Below are 23,313 nucleotides of genomic sequence, written 5' to 3' on the forward strand. Positions count from 1 at the left end.
TTACTTCTTGGCTCCCATTGCTTGAGGGAAAGAGGTTTCTTTCTAGTTCACAAACTCCCTGTTTCTCAGGACGCAAGTCCACAGAACATCTAAGTAACAAAATCACTGAGGATAAAACTAAATGTACAATGTCTGGGCCTCATTCCAGATTTTCTGACTCGTACCCTGAGGAAACAACCTAGGAATGTGTATGTCTAGGAGCTACTAGGTGACTTTCCTTTTTAAAGCAACTGGAAACCAAAGCTGACACGAACGTAAACATGACATAAACTTTGATTGATGGATTGTGGGAATGCGCTCTAGCATTATGGGAAAGTGAAAGACAAAGCAAGACTGAGCCAGAAGAAAACGCCTTGCAAAACTCATTCTGAGCAGCGAGCTCTGGTTTGCAGCTAAACCAAGCATCACCAAGCCGGACCATAACTGGAGAGCAGTAAGCATCTCTGTGTGGCTTGGCGAATGAACACACTATTTTGACACTGTATTTTCGATTAAATACCAGGGCTAGGAAAAGCGCTCGACTGATCAAATGCCTACTGGGTAAGCATGAGGGTCTAGGTTTGCATCCTTAGCACCTATATTGGGTGTGGTATTTTGTCCCTGTAATCCTAGCATCGGGGATGTGGAGACAGAAGGATCCCTGGTCTTGCTGAATTAGCAAGTGCCGGGAGCAGTAAGAGACTCAGTAGCAATAATAATAATAATAATAATAATAATAATAACAATAATAATAATAATAATAATAATAATAATAATAATAATAATATGGACAGCCATTGAAGAAGCACTCACCTTTGACCTCTGGATTCCATGTGCACACACACTTGCACCCGCACCCGAACATACACTTACGCCCTACACATATCCGCGCACAATCAAAGCAAAACTGAAACGGCAGAAATTTCAGCTCACGTATTTTCTCTTACCATACAATTTTTGGAATTAAAACAGGAAAAAATCGTCTCCTGCCACATCATTATTTGTATTTCTAGATCACTTCCATTGCCTTTTCCAACACCTGAGTGAAAGTGGAAAAAAAAAAAAGATATATGCTTGTTAAAACTCAAAAATTCTCTCCTGTTGACATTATAGCGGGAGGATAATGACCTCACTGTGTAGTGTGGTCATATGTGAGCATTGGACTTTGTTTGGATTTTGTTTTTGAAGAGAAAGACTTCTAAAGCCCAATTTTGTCTCCTAAAGCAGAATTGATGAGGTGAGAGAGCAGAAAGGGCAGAGAGAGAAAGAGGGGCAGGGTTAGGTAGGTAGTAGGTAATTTAGTTTCTACAAGTTAGAATTTTCATTGTTTTGTCTTCCTAGGGGATAAAACAGGGAAGGTGGCTTGCAGACTGCCTTGGATTTTCAGTCACGATATTTAAAGTATATTATCTAAATTCCTCTTGCTCTACCCTAAGTCCAGTTCCTAAAGTAATCTCTAGGAAAGATGCAGGGTGGCTGTATTAAGACTTCCTTTAGGACTCTGTATAAATTTTAAACAAATGATCTTATGTCCTTCTGTCTAGTTCTAATGGTTGCCTCTCCTCTATCAATCCCTCAATACCTGGTTCTGGAAGCCCCCAATGAACCTTCTTCCATATTTTGCTTCTAATATTCTAATAAAGTCACAATCATTTCGATGTTCCTCCTAACATTTTGTTTTCTTTACATTTAATGTTTCGTTAACACCATCTTAATAAATTGTCATGAATTGTGGTCTCTGGCCTTAGTTTCCTCTGCCCATTCACTACCAAACATCTACTAATGTCTACCAGAGACAAATAAGATATGAAACTGTCATGGACTTGTATGAAAGTGTCTTATGTAACACATTATCATGTGCAGTGCATATAGACGATAGAATTAAAAAAATAGAACTATATGAAGTTAAAAAAAACCTTATTACGTGATAACAAAGGCGACTTATCTAAGCCCCTAAGCTCCCACACACTTAAAAATTTCAAACTGCGTAAATGTATCTTCACGACTTAAAAGCACAAAAGAAAAACATAAGACAAAAGTCCTATGAAGTGGAAAATCTCTGCTTTATCTATCCTTCACTGTTTTGTACCTCAGCCCCAAATACATAACAAAAATTTTGATTTGTTTTAGAAACACAATCAATTGTATTTGTTTCCCTCACAAATATGAACACACAAACCCACTACTGTTCCACAGAAATAGTTCTGAATGATATGATTACCTTGGACTTTGTCAAAACTTGGGTTTGACTAATTAAAAGTGAGGGAGCAGAACAGTGGTACGGGGTTTCAAAGGCAGATAAGAAAGGACGGATGGGACAAGGCCAAGCTACTGGGCACAACTTACGTTTCTATGGAAAAATTATTTGCACTGTCCATTTTCTGCAAAGGAATGAATTATAAAACAGCTCAGGGAGAATGGAAGGCCCCATAACCAGAGCAGCAGTGCTCCACACCGCCGTTTGCTCGCGAGTCTTTCGTGCCTTTCCCTTCATTCGTTTCTGTTTTGTCCTGATTCTTTACGGGAAGATTACTTTAATCCAAAAATAAGACTGATTATTACCAAGGATACTGTAATATAAATGCCACCCTGACATGCAGACCTCCTGGAGTCTGTTCTGCAACACTTGACCAATCCCAGTTTTAAAACTAGGATCATAAACTCAAGCTTCTGCCCACAAGCCTTCATGAGCAATCTTACTGGATGATCCTTAAAGGCCCCTGATTCACACTAAATAAAAACAAGTAAATGAAGCCCAGGAAGTGCCCCGTTAGACTTCACATGAAATTCACGTGTGTGTGTGTGTGTGTGTGTGTGTGTGTGTGTGTGTGTGTGTGTGTGTAGTTCATATGTGCAACTTCCCCACTCTGTTCAGAAGACACTGGTTTCTCACAGTCGTCTGCGACCTCTGTCTCTTACACTCTTTCTGCATCCTCTTTCCCAGTGATCTTTGAGCCTTGGGGTGGTGAAGGAGTGACATACTTGTATGTATGTATGTATGTATGTATGTATGTATGTATGTATGTATGTATGTTGGAGATAAATTGTTCCCTTATATTTTAGGTGTCAGTTAGCACAGAGACCCACAACCGCAGACAATCGGAGACTGCAGAATCTACCCAAGAACTTCTAAAGAGCAGGAGGCAATGGTATAAGCCTAGCCAAACATAAGCCTTAGTAGTTATATGACAATAAATAACACACTGGCTGACTGGGAATTTAAGGCATCACTATGGAGATGCAGTAGAAGCTGTAGGAGGGGGAGAAGGGGTAAACAAGTGATCAGATGATAAGGAAAAGGGTCTCGCCTCTGCAAGGTGAACCATAATGGGAGGGGGGCAGCATTGTCAAGCACCCAGTGCAATCTTCCTTCTCTGCCCCTCCATTAAGGTTTGGCCCCAATCATGTACCCTGTACTGAGGTCAGGGAAGCAAGGAGGAGGGACAAGGGATGCCTCCCCAACCCCCACACCAACCGATGAAGGAAAGGGAAGGTAGGAGAGGGACGTTTAGGAGCTGTCACCAAGCCCTCACATAGCCTGTGAGGAGGTAGGAGCTCATGTGTGAGACACTAAATACACAGTACCCCCCACCCCCGACCCAGACACGAAAACACTGGCCCTCTGCCCAACCCTTCAGTTCTAAATAAAGCACTTACCATGAATGGAGTAAACGGTGAATCTTTTTATCACGAGTACTTTTTTTGGAGGAAGAGTCAATTGGTAGCTAGTTTTCAGTTTTTCAAAATATTTAACATATCTATTCTGCAAAGCAACAGAAGCCTCAATATAAGTGGGGAGGAAAAGTCTAAGGTCAGCATTGCTAATCCCGCCTCCTTTCTTGCTCCTCCCATCTCTCTCTTACAGAGTTTGTCAGGTACAGTTAAGGTAAGGAACAACTGTAGAATGCTATTATATAGTCGGGCATATTTCATATATGGGGCCTCATGACTGAGTATCTGCCAAGAAAAATAGAAGACTGAGTTTAGTGCTGTGGTGAATGGGCTGACACGAAAGGAACCAATGCTTGCATATGAGTTCCCAAGTTGGTTTTGTGCATGTGAGATGGATCTATAGCTACCATTAAATATAATGTATGATTATATGTACATATCACAGTCTATGTGCATGTGGGTATGTGGGTAGTCATGAGGAGGCCATAGATTGGTGTTGGGTATCTTCTTGAATCATCATCATCATCATCACCACCACCACCATCACCACCGTAACCACCAACACCCTACCACCATCATCACCACCACCATCACTGTAACCACCACCACCACCACCACCACACCACCATCACTGTAACCACCACCAACACCACCACACCACCATCACTGTAACCACCACCAACACCACCACACCACCATCACTGTAACCACCACCAACACCATACCACCATCATCCTCACCATCACCACCACCACCACCACCACCACCACCACCACCACCACCACCACCACCATCATCATCATCATCATCATCATCATCATCATCATCATCATCATCATCTAGATAAGGTCTCAGTGTGTTCCCTGGCTGGCCTGGAATTTGCTACGTAGATTAAGCTGGCCTAGAGCTCACAGAGATTTATTTATTTATTTATTTTTGACACAAGGCCTCTTGGTAAACTTGGAGTTTATACATTGGCTGGCTAATGGGCTCTCTGGATTTACCCGTCTCTGCCTCTCCCCCTCCCTAGGTGCTGGGGTTTCAGACTTGTGGCTTTCACGTGGGTGCTGGAGATCTGAATTTAGATCTCTGTGCTTGAGTGGCAGGTACTGTGCTGAAAGAACTACCTCTCCACTCCTGCTCATGCTTGAGAAGGTGGCTTCTCAGAACAACAACACAACAACAACAACAACAACACAACACAACAACAACACAACAACAACACAACAACAACACAACACCATCACCACCACCACAACACAACAACACAACAACAACACAACACCATCACCACCACCACAACACAACAACACAACAACAACACAACAACACAACAACAACACAACAACACAACAACACAACACCATCACCACCACCACAACACAACAACACAACAACACAACAACACAACAACAATACAACACAACACAACAACACAACAACAACACAACAACAAAACCAACAACAACACAACAACACAACAACACCACAACACCACAACAACACCACAACACCACGACACCACCACACCACCACACCACCACAACAACACAACAACAACACAACACCACTATCACACCACCACCACCACCACCACCACCACAACATTATCACCACCACAATAACAACACAACAACAACAACAACAACAACACAACAACAAAACCAACAGCGCATCAGAAGAGGCCCAGTGGTCTAGCACAGCGTTGAAACTTAGTTAATGGACTACATTAGAGAAAAAAGTTGGGTCTGGTGGAGAGTAGACCCTAGCCAGGGCAGAACATGAAATATGAAGGGCAGAAATATGAAGACTCTAGAAGACAACAATATGTCAGTAGATCACATGCCAGTCTTCTCTGTCTCTCTACGCTAGAACTTCTTCACTCCCCGCCCCTCTCCTTTTTCTTCTCCCTTGAGCATTACTTATTTTATGTATATACCAGAAGAGGGCATCAGATCTCATTACAGATGGTTGTGAGCCACCATGTGGTTGCTGGGATTTGAACTCAGGACCTCTGGAAGAGCAGCCAGTGCCCTTGACCGCTGAGTCATCTCTCTAACCCCTCTCTATTTCCTTTTATTGTTTTCGGGAGGAATCCTTGGGGGATCGCTAAGCTTCATGCCGTCCCCATGGAATGTTGCTCACAGGGCTGTCACTGGAGCTTTCTTCGAGAAGTTCAAACATTTCTTCAAGGTGTCGGGCAAACGTGGAGGAGCTAATAAAATCAACAGCCAGGCACGCACATTCAGAAATGGAAGTCTGGGGCCAGCGAGATGTCTCAGTGTAAAAGAACTTGCTACATACACATGAGAACTAACTTTATATCTCAAAACCCGGTATAAAAGAAATCCAGGATTGGCTGCACGTTCCTGCAACCCCAGCACTGTAGTGTGGAGATGGATCCCTGGAGCTCACGTGCTAGCCAGCCTAACCCAAGCAGCAAACTTCCGGTTCACTGAGAGGCCCCAACTCAAGATGATAAGGTGGAGAGAGTCAGAGGAGGATGCCTGGTGCTTTCCTGTTCTCTACATGCACACACAGCACATGCACATGCACATTACATGCATGTACCAAACACACACACAGACACACAAAGACACACAGACACAGACACAGACACACACACAAAGACAGAAAGAAAGAAATGGAAGTTGTGTCTCTCTGAGTCTGTTGTGTTTTCTCTTTATATAGAACCTAAATTAAAAATTATGTATGAGGTGTATGTGTGTATTTATATGTTTGTATATGTGTTATATAACTCATGAAAGTAGGAATGGCATCATGGAAGGGGAGGAAGAGATCTTAAAGGATCGGGGACAGAGAACAATGGAATACCTTTGAGGAATGAAGGGACTAGCCAAAGGGTGGTGGGTCATGGGTAGAGACAGCAGGCACAGAGGCAGGGATGAATGAGAACAGAACATGGCACGTATGTGAAGATGACACATATGTGAAGACATGATGACGAAATCTATTACGTTGGATGCTAACCTGAAATATTAATTTTTAAAAAAGAAATGACAGTTATGAGACAGGTTTCTACAAGTTCTTAGCTGGGAATTGGATGTCGCGTGGCCAGTAGAGTGGTCCAAAGTGAAGGTGACAGTGAATAGCTGCCACCACTCAACACAGGGCCCCCTGTTCCGTGACCCTGCCAGCACCTCAGACCTGCAGCTGAGTCCCTGCGCTGACGGCCTTGGTGAGCAGCATCAAGGAGACTTGTTTTGTTTTGAGGCAGGGTCTCTCTGTGTTGCCCCGTCTATCCTGGGGCTCTGTGAAGACTGGATCGGTCTCTTTGGACTCACAGAGATCTGCCACTCTGCCTTCCGAGCACTGGGATTGAAGCATGCGCCACCATGTCTGGTGGGTATTGAGGTGCTTTTATGAAGGTCCTATGTCAGGTGTCACAGTGAAATACTTGTGGGATAAAGTGATACACCGATGGGATTTCCTTCAAAATGATTCAGGTTTAGAGAATGAAAGGGTGGATAGCAGTGCCCACGGGTTTGAGGAGAGATAGAAGAGAATGAATGTGGCTGACTGTGAGCTGAAATAGCATGATGAGTGTAAAGGACTTTACTCGTGTGTGTGTGTGTGTGTGTGTGTGTGTGTGTGTGTTTTATGTGTGTGCCTATGTATGTATTATGTATGTGTGTATGTATGTATGTGCCTGTGTGCATGTGCGTCTGTGTGTGTGTGTGTGTGTGTGTGTGTGTGTGTGTGTGTGTGTGTGTATGTTATGGTTTATAGTAGCTCCCTCCCCCGAGGCCACCATCAAATCCTGCAAGGGAATGAGCTGAAACTGAGCCAGACAAACCCTGTCCACCTTTAACTGCTTCATTGCCAGAGCACCAGTAATGCTCGCTAGCACACTGTGTTTGGAAAATTCCATAGTAAACTGTTTTTGAGAGAACAAAAGGTAACAGCATATATTTTATATATGTGTAGAATCTAATGTGATATATAGATACAGATACACATATAGGAAATACAATTTTATCTGGTATACAATAATAATTTTTGTATGATAAGGTCTCACCTAGGCAAACAGATTTTCCTGTCTCCCTCCAGGATTACAGGTATAAGCTGTCAGGCCTGACTCATAATAGTATTTCTTCTTATTACTATTTTTTATTTGGATTTTTCCCCTAGATATGGTGTAGCCCTGGCCATCCTTAAATTCACTCTGTAGACTACGCTGGCCTTGAAATCAGACATCCTCTGCCTTTGCCTCCCAAGTGCTAGGATTAAAGGCATGAGCCACCATGCCTAGCTCATCCTTCTTTAAAATACAATTTCTCGACCTCTTTCTGCTCCTACCCCCTTGCGTGCACACACACACACACACACACACACACACACACACACACACACATCCAGAAACAGTTCCTGTGATTGTTCTTCAGGGATTGAATTGTTCGTGTGTCTGAGTAGGTGCCTGTGAAAGGTAATTCCTTCCTAATTGTGGGGTAAACTTTATATGGCGGTTAGACCTTAGGACCCTCCTACCTTGGGAGGGCAAATCAGTTCCCGAACTCTAGAAACAATAACGAATATAAAATGTGAGGTAGAATGTTGTTCTGGGCAGATCATAAGGCTTGGCATCTGAGATGGGGCTCTGAGCCTCCGGGAGGGAACAAGGCATGGCCCAGCGCAGCTGAGCACTGCCACATGATCATCAGCCCGGACGGTGGGACATGGTATGCATCTTGCCTTCCCACAGAACCCTCGAAACAGAGACCTTACCTGAGAAGGGGTCTCTACTCCTTGAAACTTAGAGCTGTTACTTTTATCTGTCCGTCGCTCTCCAAAAAAGTACAGACTTGCCTGTGGGAAAGGGGACAACACAACCAAGGTTTGGCCGCTCTCTTGTTTTTCTTACTGCAGGCGATCTTGAAGTCCGATTTCTTAAAGTTAACAGTTTTGGGGTAGAGGTTACCCCAAATGGCATAGTTAGAACACCACATTAGGGGCTTGTATTTGTGAGACCAAAGACTCATAAATACATGGGATGCTAGATCGGGAAAGGCTAGGGACCATCTGGTCAACTCCTCTACTTCTGTTTTCCAAACCGGAAACAGACCAGATTCCGGCCAGGAAATCCGGTAAACTAACTATAGGGTCTCACTGACCAGGATCTCACTGATTGGCTGGCCAGCATGCCTTTGGAATTGGCCTGACCTCCTTCCCCAGACCCTCACTTGTTGGGGTCACAGGGCCATACCATTGTGTGGCATTTTTACATAGGGGCTGAGGATCTGAACTCATGTCCTTACGCCTCTCCACAAAACCATCTCCTCACTTGCTCCCATTTGCTTTCCAAGCTGGTCTCTCCCTGAACTCAGAGCTCACTGATTTGATTACACTGGGTTGTCCGCAAGCCCCAGCAATCCACCTCCCTCTAATGTCTTGCCCACCCCTCCTGGCACATTATTATGTGGGTACTAGGGTTCTGATCTCAGGTTCTTATACTTGTACAACAGATCTTTTATCGACTGAAGCATTTCCCCAGCCCCTCATTAAGTCGATTTTAGTGTTCATTAATTATTGATCTATAATTTTAAAATCATTGTCCCAGCACACCTCCTTTTTTTTTTTCACCTGTACCCTGGGCTCCCAGGCATTGAATAAACTGGCCCAGCCCTAGGGCAAACATAGCCTCACACACAGTCCCCAGGGGCTACCAAAAACAGGATAACATACCCATATTCAAAACTTGTGTGTCAAGTAATAAAAACAGAGAGGGCACTGAGATTCTAAAAGTATACATTTAGAAGCCAGAATCTCTTCCACACGCTGTAGGAGAGACAAGCAGAGCACTCAGAAGTGTATCCTGTTAGTGCTAAACTCCCAGCTCCTGGCAGGCAAATGACTGAGAATTCTGTTTCAAGAGGTGGACATAGGACAAGCAAGATGGTTCAGTGGGTAAAGAAGCTTGCTGCCTACCCTGATGCCTCGAGTTTGATCCCCAGAATCCACGTAGTAGAAAGAGAAAATCAACTCCTTTAACTTCTACAAGCTGTCTATACACATGCACGCACGCACGCACGCACGCATGCGCATGCCCACACATACATGCACATGCACACTAAATCAATGTAAAAAAGAAAAAAAGGATGTTAAAGAAATTGGAACCAGCCCACCTTGTCTCCTCAGACATTTCTAAAGAAGTTACACATCAACCAGTCTCCCACACCTTGAGTTTGACATAGCACAGACAATGAGATGCTGTGGCAAACTGGAAAGTGGCAACCGCTGAATGACTTATCAATTATACAGATGCTTGAATCCTTTGGGGGCCCTTATCTAATTCATCTTTATACTATTCTTGTAAAGAAAGAAGATGTCATGTGTTTGGTGGTGAGAGAAGGGGCAACGTTTTGACCACCATGGTGTATTCTTGTCTTTTCTTTTTTTCCTCCTATAGCCCGGGCTGGCCTTGAATTTGATCTTGCTTCAGTGTGGAGAGCTGGCATGGGGTAGGCAGCTACAGGCCTAACTGAGCCTTTGTACATTTGCATGACTTGGCTTAATTTATCTTACCTTAATCCTGAAGCTACTGTGCTCTGCCTTTATGAAAATATAGCTATTATATATACCATAATTGCTGTACTCAAAAATTGCCGAAAATGTGGCAAATCTTAATTACTGGAATATTTTGCATTCCCTTAAATTTTGTGTCTCTCTGACTTCAGCCAAGACCTGGCTCAGAACAAGAAATAGGCCACACATTAAACGAGGGAGGTTTATGAAATCCACCATGGTTTCTGAAAAACCACCTCTCCAGGTTAACTTATATGAGTTATGACTCAAAGAACAACCATGACATTTCACAGGGACACTTCAGAAGGAGCAGATTTGATCCAAACGAGATGGCAGTGATGTTTTTCCTACCTTTGCGTTTAGGACTATTTCACTGGCAATGAGGCAGGCACACACCATGGTTCCGGTTCTCCCTAAAAAGAAAAGGAGACCATTGAAAGAACCATTGTTCACAGTAGTGCTCAATTTAAGAACTCAGAGACCTGTGGAGATGATTTATTACTTGATTGGCAAAGAGCCTCAGGGCATGAATTTAGATCCTAAAAGTCAAGTGAAAAGCTGTTGTAACACTATTAACCTTGACCCCAGCACTGGAATCAGGATCCAAGAGATTGTTATCCAAGACATTTAGTTCTTAGTTTAGTGATAGATTGTGTCTCAAAAAATAAGGTGGGGGACCAGCAAGATGGCTTAGTGGGTAAAGGCACTTGTTGTATAACTGAAAACCTATTCAAACCATAGAACATAGAGCTTGTGATCTCTCTCTCTCTCTCTCTCTCTCTCTCTCTCTCTCTCTCTCTCTCTCTCTCTCTCTCACACACACACACACACACACACACACAAACACATACTTATATACACACACTCACACACCATGCACTCAAACCACACACACAAACACACACACACACACACATACACATAAACACATACTTATATACACACACTCACACACCATGCACTCAAACCACACACACAAACACACACACACACACAAGACATTCACACTCACACACACACTCACACTCACACACATATATACACATACACGCATATGTTCACATACAGACATACACACACACACACACGTTCAGGAGCCATCTACGAAAGACTAAAGGCATTCAAATAAGTTTTCTGGAAATGGCCACTGCTTTGCATGAAACACATGTAAACATTTCTGCTAATTCCTGGGAATTAGCCCAGCCTACTGGGCAGATTTTCTGCAGATAAATGAACATGTACTATCACTTAGTAATACTATGCAGATAAGTTGATGACTTCATAATTCCTGGTAATGATTTTATAGAATTCCTACATTTCTACAAGTAACTTCCAGCCCTCTGAAAACCTGCAAATAGTGTTCTGTGAACCTTCATGTGTCATGAGCTAACTGTACTAGGATAAGAAAGCAGGCTTGGAACAAATTTATGATCAGGGAAAACGTTCCTTCTAGATTAGCTGTGAGACCACTATCTGGTAACTAAAGGTCATAAACTGGGAATGGAAAATTTCTTGTAGCTGCAAGGACAGAAAATATAATACTATTTTATCTATACAAAACTTCAAATTAATGAAACACAAGACACATTTGCCTCTTGCAAACATCTGCTAATTGCAGCATAAAAATTATTATTTTAAACTTTTAATGAACTTATGAAGCTAGTAAAAGAAAATGAATGTTCGTTACTTGTCTTAATGGAAACACATGAAAACATTTCTGCTATGCAATTATGGAATATAAAGATGTATGCAATCACTTCTCCTGAGAAAGTATAAGAACTAAGAATGACAATAAGGGAGAGGCTTTCCTTACTTTCAGCAATAAAAAGATAAAATCTTTGTCTTTCTATCAGCAACAAAGTTTGGATCTTCTTTTTCTTTTTCATCTAGAATGAGTGAATTTTTTTCTCTGTTGGAACTTGCTTGTTGGAGCTTTTGCTCCACCCACCAAGTATATATGTATATGTCTTTTGTCTATAAGTATGCATATACATACTTATGTATACTTATGTGTATGTGTGTAAGTATACATGAACACTTGTGGAGGTGATGAGACAGGTGTTCAGGTACAACCAGACTGTGTATGAGTGTGTGCAAGTAAACTGTGTAAAAGATTTTCTTCTTATTTTTTCTTTGGTCAACAAAGAGTTAATTGTGGTTCTGTTTTTGGCACCCCACTCCCACCCCAGTTGGGGTATGGGAACTTCAAAGCCACTTAGGCAGGCAAAATGCTGCACAGATGCTTGGTCCTGTGTTCTGTCTTGCTGCTGGGCTGTGGGAACTCCAGAAATCACAGAGCACTAGACTGCACTTACCCTATGCCAAATGTCTGATGATGGGCGTGAGAAAAGTCCTTATATACCACTCAGGGGTGGGAAGACAGATCCTAAGATGTGAGAGGCCCTCTATCAGATGTAGGATTGATAAAGATGTTTTCTCAATCTGGTGGTTGCCATTTTGTCCTATTGACAGTGTCCTTTGCCATACAGAAGCTTTGCAATTTTATGAGGTCCCATTTGTCTATTCTTGATCTTAGAGCATAAGCCATTGGTGTTCGGTTCAGGTTTTCCCCAGTGCCCATGTGTTTGAGGCTTTTCCCTACTTTCTCTTCTGTTAGTTTCAGTGTATCTGGTTTTATGTGAAGGTCCTAGATCCACTTGGACTTGAGCTTTGTATCAAGAGATAGGAATGGATTGATTTGAATTCTTCTACATGCTGACCACCAGTTGAACCAGCACCATTTGTTGAAAATGCTGTCTTTTTTCCACTGGATGGTTTTAGCTTCTTTGTCAAAAATCAAGTGATCACAGGTGTGTGGGTTCACAAGTTAGACTCCAGAAAATCAAATAACCCTATTAAAAATGGGGTACAGAGCTAAACAAAGAATTCTCAACTGAGGAATACATAATTACCGAGAAGCACCTAAAGAAATGTACAACATCCTTACTCATCAGGGAAATGCAAATCAAAACAACCCTGAGATTCCACCTCACACCAGTCAGAATGGCTAAGATCAAAAACTCAGGTAACAGCAGATGCTGGTGAGGATGTGGAGAAAGAGGAACACTCCTCCATTGTTGATGGGATTGCAGACTGGTACAACCATTCTGCAAATCAGTCTGGAGGTTCCTCAGAAAATTGGACATTGCACTACCTGAGGACCCAGCTGTACCACTCCTGGGCATATACCCAAAAGATGCACCAACATGTAACAAAGACACATGCTCCACTATGTTCATAGCAGCTTTATTTATAATAGCCAAAAAGTAGAAACAACCCAGATGTCTCTCAACAGAGGAATGGATACAGAAAACATGGAACACTTACAGAATGGAGTACTACTCAGCTATTAAAAACAATGACTTCAGGAAATTCTTAGGCAAATGGTTCCATATGGCCTTGTTGGGCATCAATGGGAAGAGAGGCTCTTGGCCCCTTGAAGGCTCGATGCTCCAGTGTATAGGAATGCCAGAGCAGGCAGGCAGGGGTGGATAGATGGGTGGGGGAGTACCTTTATAGAAGCAGGAATGGGATAGGGGGTTTTCCAGAGGGGAAACTGGGAAAGGGGATAACATTTGAAATGTAAATAAATAAAATATCCAACTTTTTAAAAAAGGTATGTGAAGCTGGGGTTCCCAATCACTAAACAGTTTGGAACCAAGGACTGTCTCTTATTAAGAACCACTGTGGGGATCATAGAGAAAGCTTCTGTCTACAGAGCTGTGCCATCTAAGTCTTTTGCAGAAGGCCCCTCAGAGCTCCCAGAATATTGATGCTAAGCTAAGGACAATTGATGATGAGCTAAGCCAGAGTTCCCCATCCCCTGCCCCAGGCTCCTCTGCCCAGGGAACCAACTCTGTTCCCAACTCAGAGCTACCAAGCAGCATCTGAATGTCCAGGAGTTGGGGAACCCCTGTCCCCAGGCTCCTCCTCTCAGGCCTGTGGACCCCTGACCCTCTGTTCCTGATTCCTCTGTGTGGCTTCCAGCAGCAACTGGGAGTCAGGGACCCCAGCATCGGCTTCCCCCATCTTAGGCTTTGCTTTCTCACTCCCTGAACAGTGTCAGTGCTTCTGGCCAGCCCATCACCAGTCAGTGGGCATAGCATAAATACAAGCTAGCTCTCCAACTTGGGATTAAGCAGCTGCTTAGACCTCTTGGAGACTTTTTTCTTTTCAGTACTGATTAATTTATCTTTACCAACTAGGCACTTGTGCAAGTTGGGATGGGATTAAAGTCCTAGAAAAAATTTTTGGAGAGCATTCTCTCTCTCTCTCTCTCTCTCTCTCTCTCTCTTTCTCTCTCTCTCTCTGTCTCTCTCTCTGTGTGTGTGTGTGTGTGTGTGTGTGTGTGTGTGTGTGACCTGTGTGTATTTGTGCATGTTGGGGAGAGAGAATGTCATTCTCTGTTGCTCTCCACCTTAGTGTTGAGGTAAGGATTTAATGGTCCTGAAGCTCACTGATTAGATACACTGGCATATTAGGAAGCCCCAGACATCTGTCTCTATCCCAGCACATGCTGGTTACAGACAATGCTGGATTTTACATGTGTTCTGGAGATCAGAGCTCAGGTCATTGGGTTTACACGTAAGCACTTTGCTGATTGAGCTATTTTCTAACTCCTCTTTTTAAAAATTTCTCAAATGATTTTATTTAAAAAAATACAATATAGGATTCTGCTGCAGCAGAAACCACCACAGAAACCCATAGCCAATCAAAATGCAGAGTTATGGAGCCCAGTCACAATGGACACATCTACGAAATACTCCCACACCCCAGGCTCAGGGAACATTGCAGAGGAGAGGGCATAAAGATGGTAAGAGTCAGAGGAACAAGGAGTTAGCTGTGAGAGTGTGTCTTCTAGTGACATCAGACGCTACACCCATAAACATTACCACCCAAATGTGAGCTGAACAAGGAGGACACCAATGGGCATGCCAAACTGGACAGAAAAAAAGCCCACAACTCTCAGCTCTACACAAAGAATATATATCATACATTCACGCAAAAACAATAGATTAAAAAGAGACCATGAATTTGAAGGAGTGGAGAGGGGCGTATGGAAAAGCTTGTAGGTAGTACAGGGAAAGGAGATGCAAAATTAAAATAAAACTTCAAAAAGAAAAAAGAAAAGCCATAACATATAGTTTGTGCTGCCCACATACTCTTGATTGGGTAGCCTGCCAGGGGATATACCTCTTAGAAGACTGACTCTCCTCTCTAAGAAGCTGTGGGTTGCAATAGTTGCTTAGTTAGGGGTGGGACTTTATGCCTACCTCCCATCCCTATAGTGTGATGATGTCTGGTGTAAGCTGTCACAACTGCTGGGAGTTTATATAGACAAGTGGCCTTCTTTGTCAGGAAAATTACTGTTTCTTTCTATCCATCCACTACCTCTGATTCATAGAATCTTCCTCCCAACTTTCCACAGTGATCCCTGAGCCTTGGGAAGAGGGAATGTGATATCTATGATCTATTCAGGACTGAACTTTCTGTAGTCTTTCATGCTTTATACCTTGACTAGTTGTGGTCTCTATATCAGTCACCATCTATAGAAAATAGAAGCTTCTCTGATAAGGGTTGAGAGATACCCTAACTGATGCATATGGCAACAACGCATTAGGAGTTGTCTGAATACTGTGTCTCTCTTACAGTGGACAATCTTTTCTCAGAATCTGCCTAATTATAGTATCAGGTATGAGTTTCAACTTGTGGAATGGACCTTAAATCTCACTGAAAAGGGATTGATGACTCCCATTCCAGCAGTAAGCATGCCTTGACAGCTGACCATCACTGTATGTCTCGGGGTTCACAAAAGGATAAGAATGATGTCACTTTCCTCCTATGGTAGCAAGGATAGCATACTCCAGCACTATGAATGTAGGGACGAAGCTTCCAGGTGAGTATCAGCTTGATTTCTCCGTGCTATATGACTCATGCATGTTGTCAGCAATATGGTCTTATTGTCATGTTCTGGAGCATGATCAGAGAGCATTGGCAATTTCCTATAATGTTTGGGGATGTATGGAGCATCACTGGGCAAAGATTTCAAAGAGGGAGCCTGTTCTTCAAATTGGGGCATGAGACAGAGGAGGGAGTTCTTAAAAGATAAAATATGAATGACCAAGAAATATGTTTTTTTTAAATGTCCAATCTCCTTAGCTGTTAGGTAAGTACAAATGAAACTTGCTTTGAGATTTCATCTTAAACTCAAGTCAGAATGGCTAAGACTTTAAAAAAAAGAAGACAACGGGGTTGGGGTTTTAGCTCAGTGGTAGAGCACTTGCCAAGGAAGCACAAGGCCCTGGGTTTGGTCCCCAGCTCCAAAAAAAAAAAAGGAAAAAAAAAAAAAAAAAGACAACAAACATTGATGTGGATGTAAGAAAGGGGAAATAAATAGCTATTCACAGCTGGGGCAGTGCGAACAGGTAAAGCTACTATGGCAACTCAAAAGGAGGTTGATCAAAACTCTAGAAATAGGTGATCCAACTACATCATTCTTGAACATCAACCCAAAGGACTCCACACCCTACTTTAGTGATACCCACTCGTTAATGTTCATTGCTGCTCTCTTCACAATGGTCAGGCAATGAAAACAGCCTAGACGTCCATCCACTGGTGAATCCCTAATGAAAATGTGGTACCTTTGAATAATGGAATATTATTCATCTATTAAGAAAAACAGAATTAAGGGATTAACAGGTAAGTGAAGGAAGCTGGAAGCAATCATTCCGAATGAGGCATCCCAGATGGAGAAAGACAAATTAGCATGTTTTCTCTCATTTGTGTCTCGCTGGGTATACAAACAATGCTCAAGGGCAGACCCCACGCTCAGCAGTAGAAGGCAAACACAAAATGAACTCAACGGTGTTTCTACTGATTTTCTTTTTCTGTCTCATATGGCTTCATTTGGCCATTTTTATCTTACTTGTCATATATATATATATATATATATATATATATATATATATATATATAGTGGTTGTTGTTCTTTTTATTGTTTTTTTTTTTTACTAAATTCTGATGTTTAAAAATCTACCTTTTTTTTTTAAAAGAGAGACAGAAGGCATAGTGTAGGGTAGGTGTAGTGGTGGGGAGGATCTGGGGCAGATGCAGGACGGGAACCACTATTAGAATATGTTATATAAAACTTCAATATGAGTAGCTCCTTTCTAAAGAGAAGCCAGTGCCAAATATAGTAGTCAGCCATACCCGTAGTCACAGCATTTGGAAGGGAACAGGAGCGTCATGAGTCGGAGGCCTGCCTGGGATACCAGCCAGTTCAAGGATCGGCTGTGCTACTTATCAAAACTTTGTCTCAAGGAAAAGAAACAATCAAACAAACAAACAAATCCCCAAACCAACCAAGCAAAAACCTCTCTCCAAACAAATAACAGCAACGACAATAAAAAGCAGAAAAATAGTGGTCAAAAGGTATTTTCAAAAGAAAACATGCAGAAAGCCAACAGGTATATAAACATACTCAACATCCCGGCCATCGGAAAAACCATATTAACCACAGTAAGTATGAGAAGGAGATACATATGTATAAATTAAGTATGATAAGGCGATACATATAAGATTTAGTTGAATCAGGGTACTCCACAATGTAACAACAAAAATATAATGCATATCATAAATATATACATCTTTGCCAATTAAAAAATAACCTTGAAATAAAAAGTGTTATTCCATTTCAAAGATAAATGCCATTGGTATTTTAAGAGAATAACATTAGCAAGTCAAAAGCAAAATAATTCAATTTAGTAACCAATTCAATTTAATCCAACCTTCCTTAACTCCTTTTCTTTCTTGCCTTCCTCACTCTCTGGTTCTTTCCTCCCCTCTGCCGTCTCCCTCCTTCCTCCTTACATTCCTTTGGTGTTGAAACTAGTATTTTCAAGTGTTAATGATTCATATTGTTTAATCACTTTTGTTCACACACATCAGTATATTTTTCCAATTTCTTAACAAAATGGAAAATGAAAGAAAACAGGGGCATTACCTTTTCCTCCCTTACAGTGAATTGCTACAACATTTTCAGGATCTTGGGCCATCCACTCATTTACTTCCTTGGAGAACAACAACATTTCCCTGGTTTCAAATACAAGAGTTTTTCATTCAATGAAATTGTTTCCAAAATAATACTTTTCTAAAACATCAAGCCCAAGGTAATTAGCCCTTTTCCGACAGACAATGTGACATAAGACTCACTCGAGGGTAGGTACGTTATGATCATCAATCATGATTCTGCGGACCCTGTAGTGGAAGCGCTTAGGGTCATAAGATCTCTCACCTAAAAGAAATAATACATATGGCATTAATCTATGCCAAGTGACATAGCAAATGATAAAGTTATAAATGGATTTCAATTTTCAATTAGAAAAATCTTTATCTTCTAGAGTAACTTTCAGTCTGCTCTAAAAATAGTATTTCAGAGTTGAAAGAAAAAGTTTAATGATTATCTACTTTGGGAAAGCTAAACTTATTTTAAAAGAGGTTTTGCCTTTGGCTTTCTAGGGTCTTCTCAGTACATCACCATGGGTGTTAGAAACTAAAGAACACAGACAAATGTAGCTGACAGAGCTTCCAGCTCCTAAACATGTTCATTGAATACACAGGCATTGAACAGATTACCAGAGACTGGGTGGCAAACTGAGATACAATCTATTTCCTACAGGGCTGAGTTTTTGTTTTAACCCAGGGCCCTCCCATCATACCTACTCCAGGTGGATTAGAAGGCAGACTTGCTAATTTTTACACCTGTGTAATTTAGAAGGAATTAAAGAATAAATGTATTGTTCTAGAACCATTAGAACAGGCATTCCCTAGCATGGCTAACTTCTGTTCTGCCCATTTGGTCGTTCCAGGCCCACCTCAGCTTCTCTTCTAGGGTACTTTGTGCCCTTGAGATAACTTCCCTATCACATAAGGCCAACACAAGAAGTTTTATTCTGAGTTCCCACTACTAAATACTTATGAATAAACGAAATGTCAGAGAACAGTCTGTGAACAATATGTCTTCTATCTATAGTGCCCCAGTAGTGAGTCATGTACATACTGCATAGATTGTAGACTTGATAGTGGTTTGGATGCTTGGTGTCCAGGAACCTGACAACCTCCTGAAGAAAGATAGACACAAATGTTACATCTCCAGTAGTGATCCAGAAGTAAGCTTGGAGAGAGAAGTAACTACAAATGGTTACTATTGTTTCACCTGCCTCTCACTGGCATCCTCTAGGGGAAATTTTTCCAGTGTGAGAATATGCAGATTTTACATCATACGTGTCTCGCTAAGAAAGAAGTCTGAGATACTGTTACGAGCCTCTACTACAACTTGAATTGAATATTCCCTATGAGCTCACATTTAAACACTGGTGCCCCAGCTGGTGGTGCTGTTGGGCAAGTTGTGGAACCTTTAGGAGGTGGAGTCTTGCTGGTGGGAGTGGGTTTCTGGGAGAATGTAAGGAGGCTTTATATCCTGTTGTTACTTCTTGTTTACTCTCTGCTTCCTGAGAGTGGATACAATGTGACCAGAAAAGAAGTTCTCCATGACACATAGTTATCAAAGCACGAGCTTGGCAGTGGTGGTGCACTCCTTTAATCCCAGCACTCAGAATGCAGAGGCTGGTAATTCTTTATGAGTTTGAAGCCAGTCTGGTCTACAGAGTGAGAGTTACAGGATGGCCAAGGCCACACAGAGAAATCCTGTCTTGAAAAACCAGGCAACCAACCATCCAACCAACCAACCAACCAACCAACCAACCAACCAACCAACCGAAACCCACTAAATGTACAGAACAAGAAAAGAATATTAAAAGCTGCAAGGGAAAAGGATCAAGAAACATATTAAAACAATACCTGACTTTTCAATGAACACTTGAAAAGTCAGAAGGGCTTGGTTAAATGGTCTAGAAACTTTGAGAGACCATAAATGCCAGCTTAGACTATTATACCCAGCAAAACTTTCAATCACAATAGATGGAGAAAGAAACATATTCCGAGACAAGGCCAAATTTAAGTGGTATCTATCTACAAAGTCTGCTTTAGAGAAGATGTTAGAAGGAAAACTTCATCCTGAAGAGGTTAATTCTTTCAAGAGCTTCCACAAAACAAGCCTGGGATTATCTTGCCTGTGTTTAAACACAATGGTTATACAGGAAACTTTTATTTTAAAAATATAAGGAATATTTTAAAATTTTAAAAATTAAAAATATTTTTAAAATGTAACAAAGCATAATGTTAGATTCCACTCCTATCTGCATCACGCACCACATAGTTGGATTTCACGATGCTTTTGAAATGCTCCTACACCTTTCAAATAAGCTAAACTATTTCATTGTTTTAGATTATTATACAACACAATAGGCTGAATTTGGGGATTTTGCTGTTGTTTTGTTGTCATTATACTATAGAACACAAATGAAATTCCCCTCTTTACAAGAAGACAGTAGGATTTAAATGTTAGGAATGGTCATGAGGGGCCATGGAGTTCTACCTTCCTCATACAGGCACTGCCAACCAACAGGCATTAGTCCGGCCTTGATAAGTTCTTATTGTGTTGAAATGGCTTTCCTGCTAAATCACCCTGTTGTAGCGATTTTCAAACAAGGAAGCACTGGTGTTGAATACCAATATGACTTCTGTTCTTATCAATTATTTGGGCTTTTAACCATTATCCCTCTCTTTTGTATTTGCTATTTCTACATTAAAGCAGATTGCTGTCTTGGTTTTTTTGTTGTTGGTTGTGGTGGTGGTTTTTTTTTTTTTTTCAATCACAGGACCCATGAATTTCTTTCCTGCTGAAAATGCTTGCCTTTCCATTTATGTATTGTGTGTGAAAAGGGAAATATTTCTAAGAGACAAGTTAAAAAATGATGAACTTAAATGTTGGATGACTGATCTTCAACAGGAACAGATTTTGCTTCATGTATCCAGGTCCTTTTCAGGGTAAAAAGGAATTTATTTCAGGATAGAAGAATGTTTAATGCAGATATCGAAATAATTAAAATTGGTTTTTAGCCAAACAACTTGGAAATAGGCTACAGAAATTGTTTATTAAAAGAAAAGAGAATCTTGCTCTTTTGGTATTTATTTCATTTTTGTACATTTAAGAACCTGAATTATGAAAAATTAAATATACATTTAAATTTTTATATTGTTTATTCACTATGTAGAATACATAGGGAATTGTTTTCAGAATTGATTGACTCAAGTCTGTTGTTTTCAAATGAGAGCTCATTAGATTCTTTCCCCACCACATAACATTGTTTTTCAAAAGAAAAAAAATCATATAATCATTGTGGCCTAATGCTTTGGACTTTACAGATATTTCTTTGTAAATGCAAGACCCTTTTAACAAAATAGTTTGTCATTTGTTTGCAACTAAAAATTTATAATTATTATGTAATTATCAACAAAGCAGTTTAAAGCTTTGAATATAGTTACACAGCAAAAAAAAAAAAAGTTAAAGTTGTTTACTTTTTTATGGCCGTGATTATCACAGTGATGTGGCCCTACTTCTTGGTATCAATTTTCCTTATTCATTACTTTCCCCATTATTTGTGACCCAACAAGGAGCAACTTTGGGAAGAAAGGAATTTGGTTTTGTTGTTGTTGTTGTTGTTGTTGTTGTTGTTGTCGTTGTTGTCTTGGCTTATAGTTCATGTGTGATTCATGGCAGCAACTATGATTCTTCTGCAGCCTAGCAGAAGAGAGCGGGCAGGAAGTGGGTAGATTATCAAGCCCCCAAATCCTCCTGCAATGGTCCACTTCCTTCAATGAGGCACCAAGTTATAAACACTCCACTGTCTTCCATAATATCGCTGCCAGCTGGAGACCAAATATGCAAATGCATGGTCCTTTGCAGGATCTGTCACAGTAACCTTGCAATGTATGCATATACACAGTAATTATTACTGTTAGGTCTAAGTGAAAAAATTACATACACACATGCTTAGGTTCCAGATATATTCTACATCACTTTACATTTCACTCAATGTTTGGGCATAAATGTATCTTTGACTCAACCTGTTTTACCTCTGTTTTCTGATCTAACTAGTTAGTTGGCCTGAAAACTCCAAATACCCCCCACCCCAATCAAATGGACATAAAGTATTTAGAGTAGTGGTTTTCAATCTGTGGGTCATGATCCCTTTGGGGACCAAATGACCTTTTTACAAGGGTCACCTAAGACCATAGGATAATAGATATTTAATTATTATTCATAATAATAGCAGAATTACAGTTATGAAACAGCAATGAAAATAATTTTATGGTTGGGGGTCACCACAACATGAGGAACTGAATCAAAGGGTCCAAGGATTAGGAAAATACAACCACTCTGGAAATCAATCTGGCAGTTCTTCAGAAAATTGGAAATAGATCTATCTGAAGACCCAGGTTTACCACTGATCCGATGCCCCCAGCACATATATAGCAGAGGACTGCCTGGTCTGGCCTCAGTGGGAGAAGATTCTCCTAATCTTCGAGAGACTTGAGGCCCCAGGGTTGGGGAGGCCTGCTGGGGAAGAGCATCTTCTTAGAGACAGGAGGGAGGAGGAATGAGATGAGGAACTGCAGGATGGAGAGCGAGGCAAAGGCTGGCTTGTAAATAAATAAAATAATAATTTAAAAATGTAAAATGAAAAAATAAAAAAGGAAAGTTGAGAGCCACACCCCTACCGCAGTCAACTGCAGTTTCTGTCCCCATCCACAATAAAGAGTAACCAGCCACACCGAGGCCAAACATTACAAGGTAGCTCAGAAGGGGTTAGGACTGTAGGTAAAGTGCACAATTTTTGCAGTAGCCAAGTCTTTGTGTGGCTTCCTACAACCCTTGAAAGTTTTCCTGCAGTTGGGAAAACAGAAGAAATAATAGTCCTCTTTGAAATTCTTATTGCAACAACTCCATTTTTATGTTTCTACACCTACACCAAACCCTCCCTCCACCTGTACAGCACAGCCCTTGCTGTGGAAGCAACAAATGTTACAGTGTCTCTTCTTGAGGTGGCAACAGTGACTAAAAGTGTGGGTGCTTTCACTGTAGCCTCTGTTTGCTTGCTAACCTCTGGATCCCACATCTGGAACATTTTAGCTACTAAAAGGCAGCACGGACCATTT

At 41.3% G+C, this 23,313-nt stretch overlaps 1 protein-coding gene across 1 annotated transcript in view; it reads right to left on the reverse strand.

The window, feature by feature from the left end:
- The window catches only part of LOC116914632 (phosphatidylinositol 3,4,5-trisphosphate 3-phosphatase TPTE2-like), a 91,812-nt gene that overhangs the window by 18,622 nt on the left and 49,877 nt on the right, over positions 1 to 23,313 (reverse strand). Inside the window, 7 exon segments of the mRNA XM_032919023.1 lie at positions 927 to 1,018; positions 3,637 to 3,742; positions 8,398 to 8,478; positions 10,546 to 10,607; positions 18,197 to 18,285; positions 18,406 to 18,487; positions 19,253 to 19,313. Coding sequence (XP_032774914.1) covers positions 927 to 1,018; positions 3,637 to 3,742; positions 8,398 to 8,478; positions 10,546 to 10,607; positions 18,197 to 18,285; positions 18,406 to 18,487; positions 19,253 to 19,313 — 573 coding nt within the window.

The sequence above is a fragment of the Rattus rattus genome, chromosome 13, assembly GCF_011064425.1.
Source record: "Rattus rattus isolate New Zealand chromosome 13, Rrattus_CSIRO_v1, whole genome shotgun sequence".
Classification (NCBI taxonomy): Eukaryota; Metazoa; Chordata; class Mammalia; order Rodentia; family Muridae; genus Rattus; species Rattus rattus.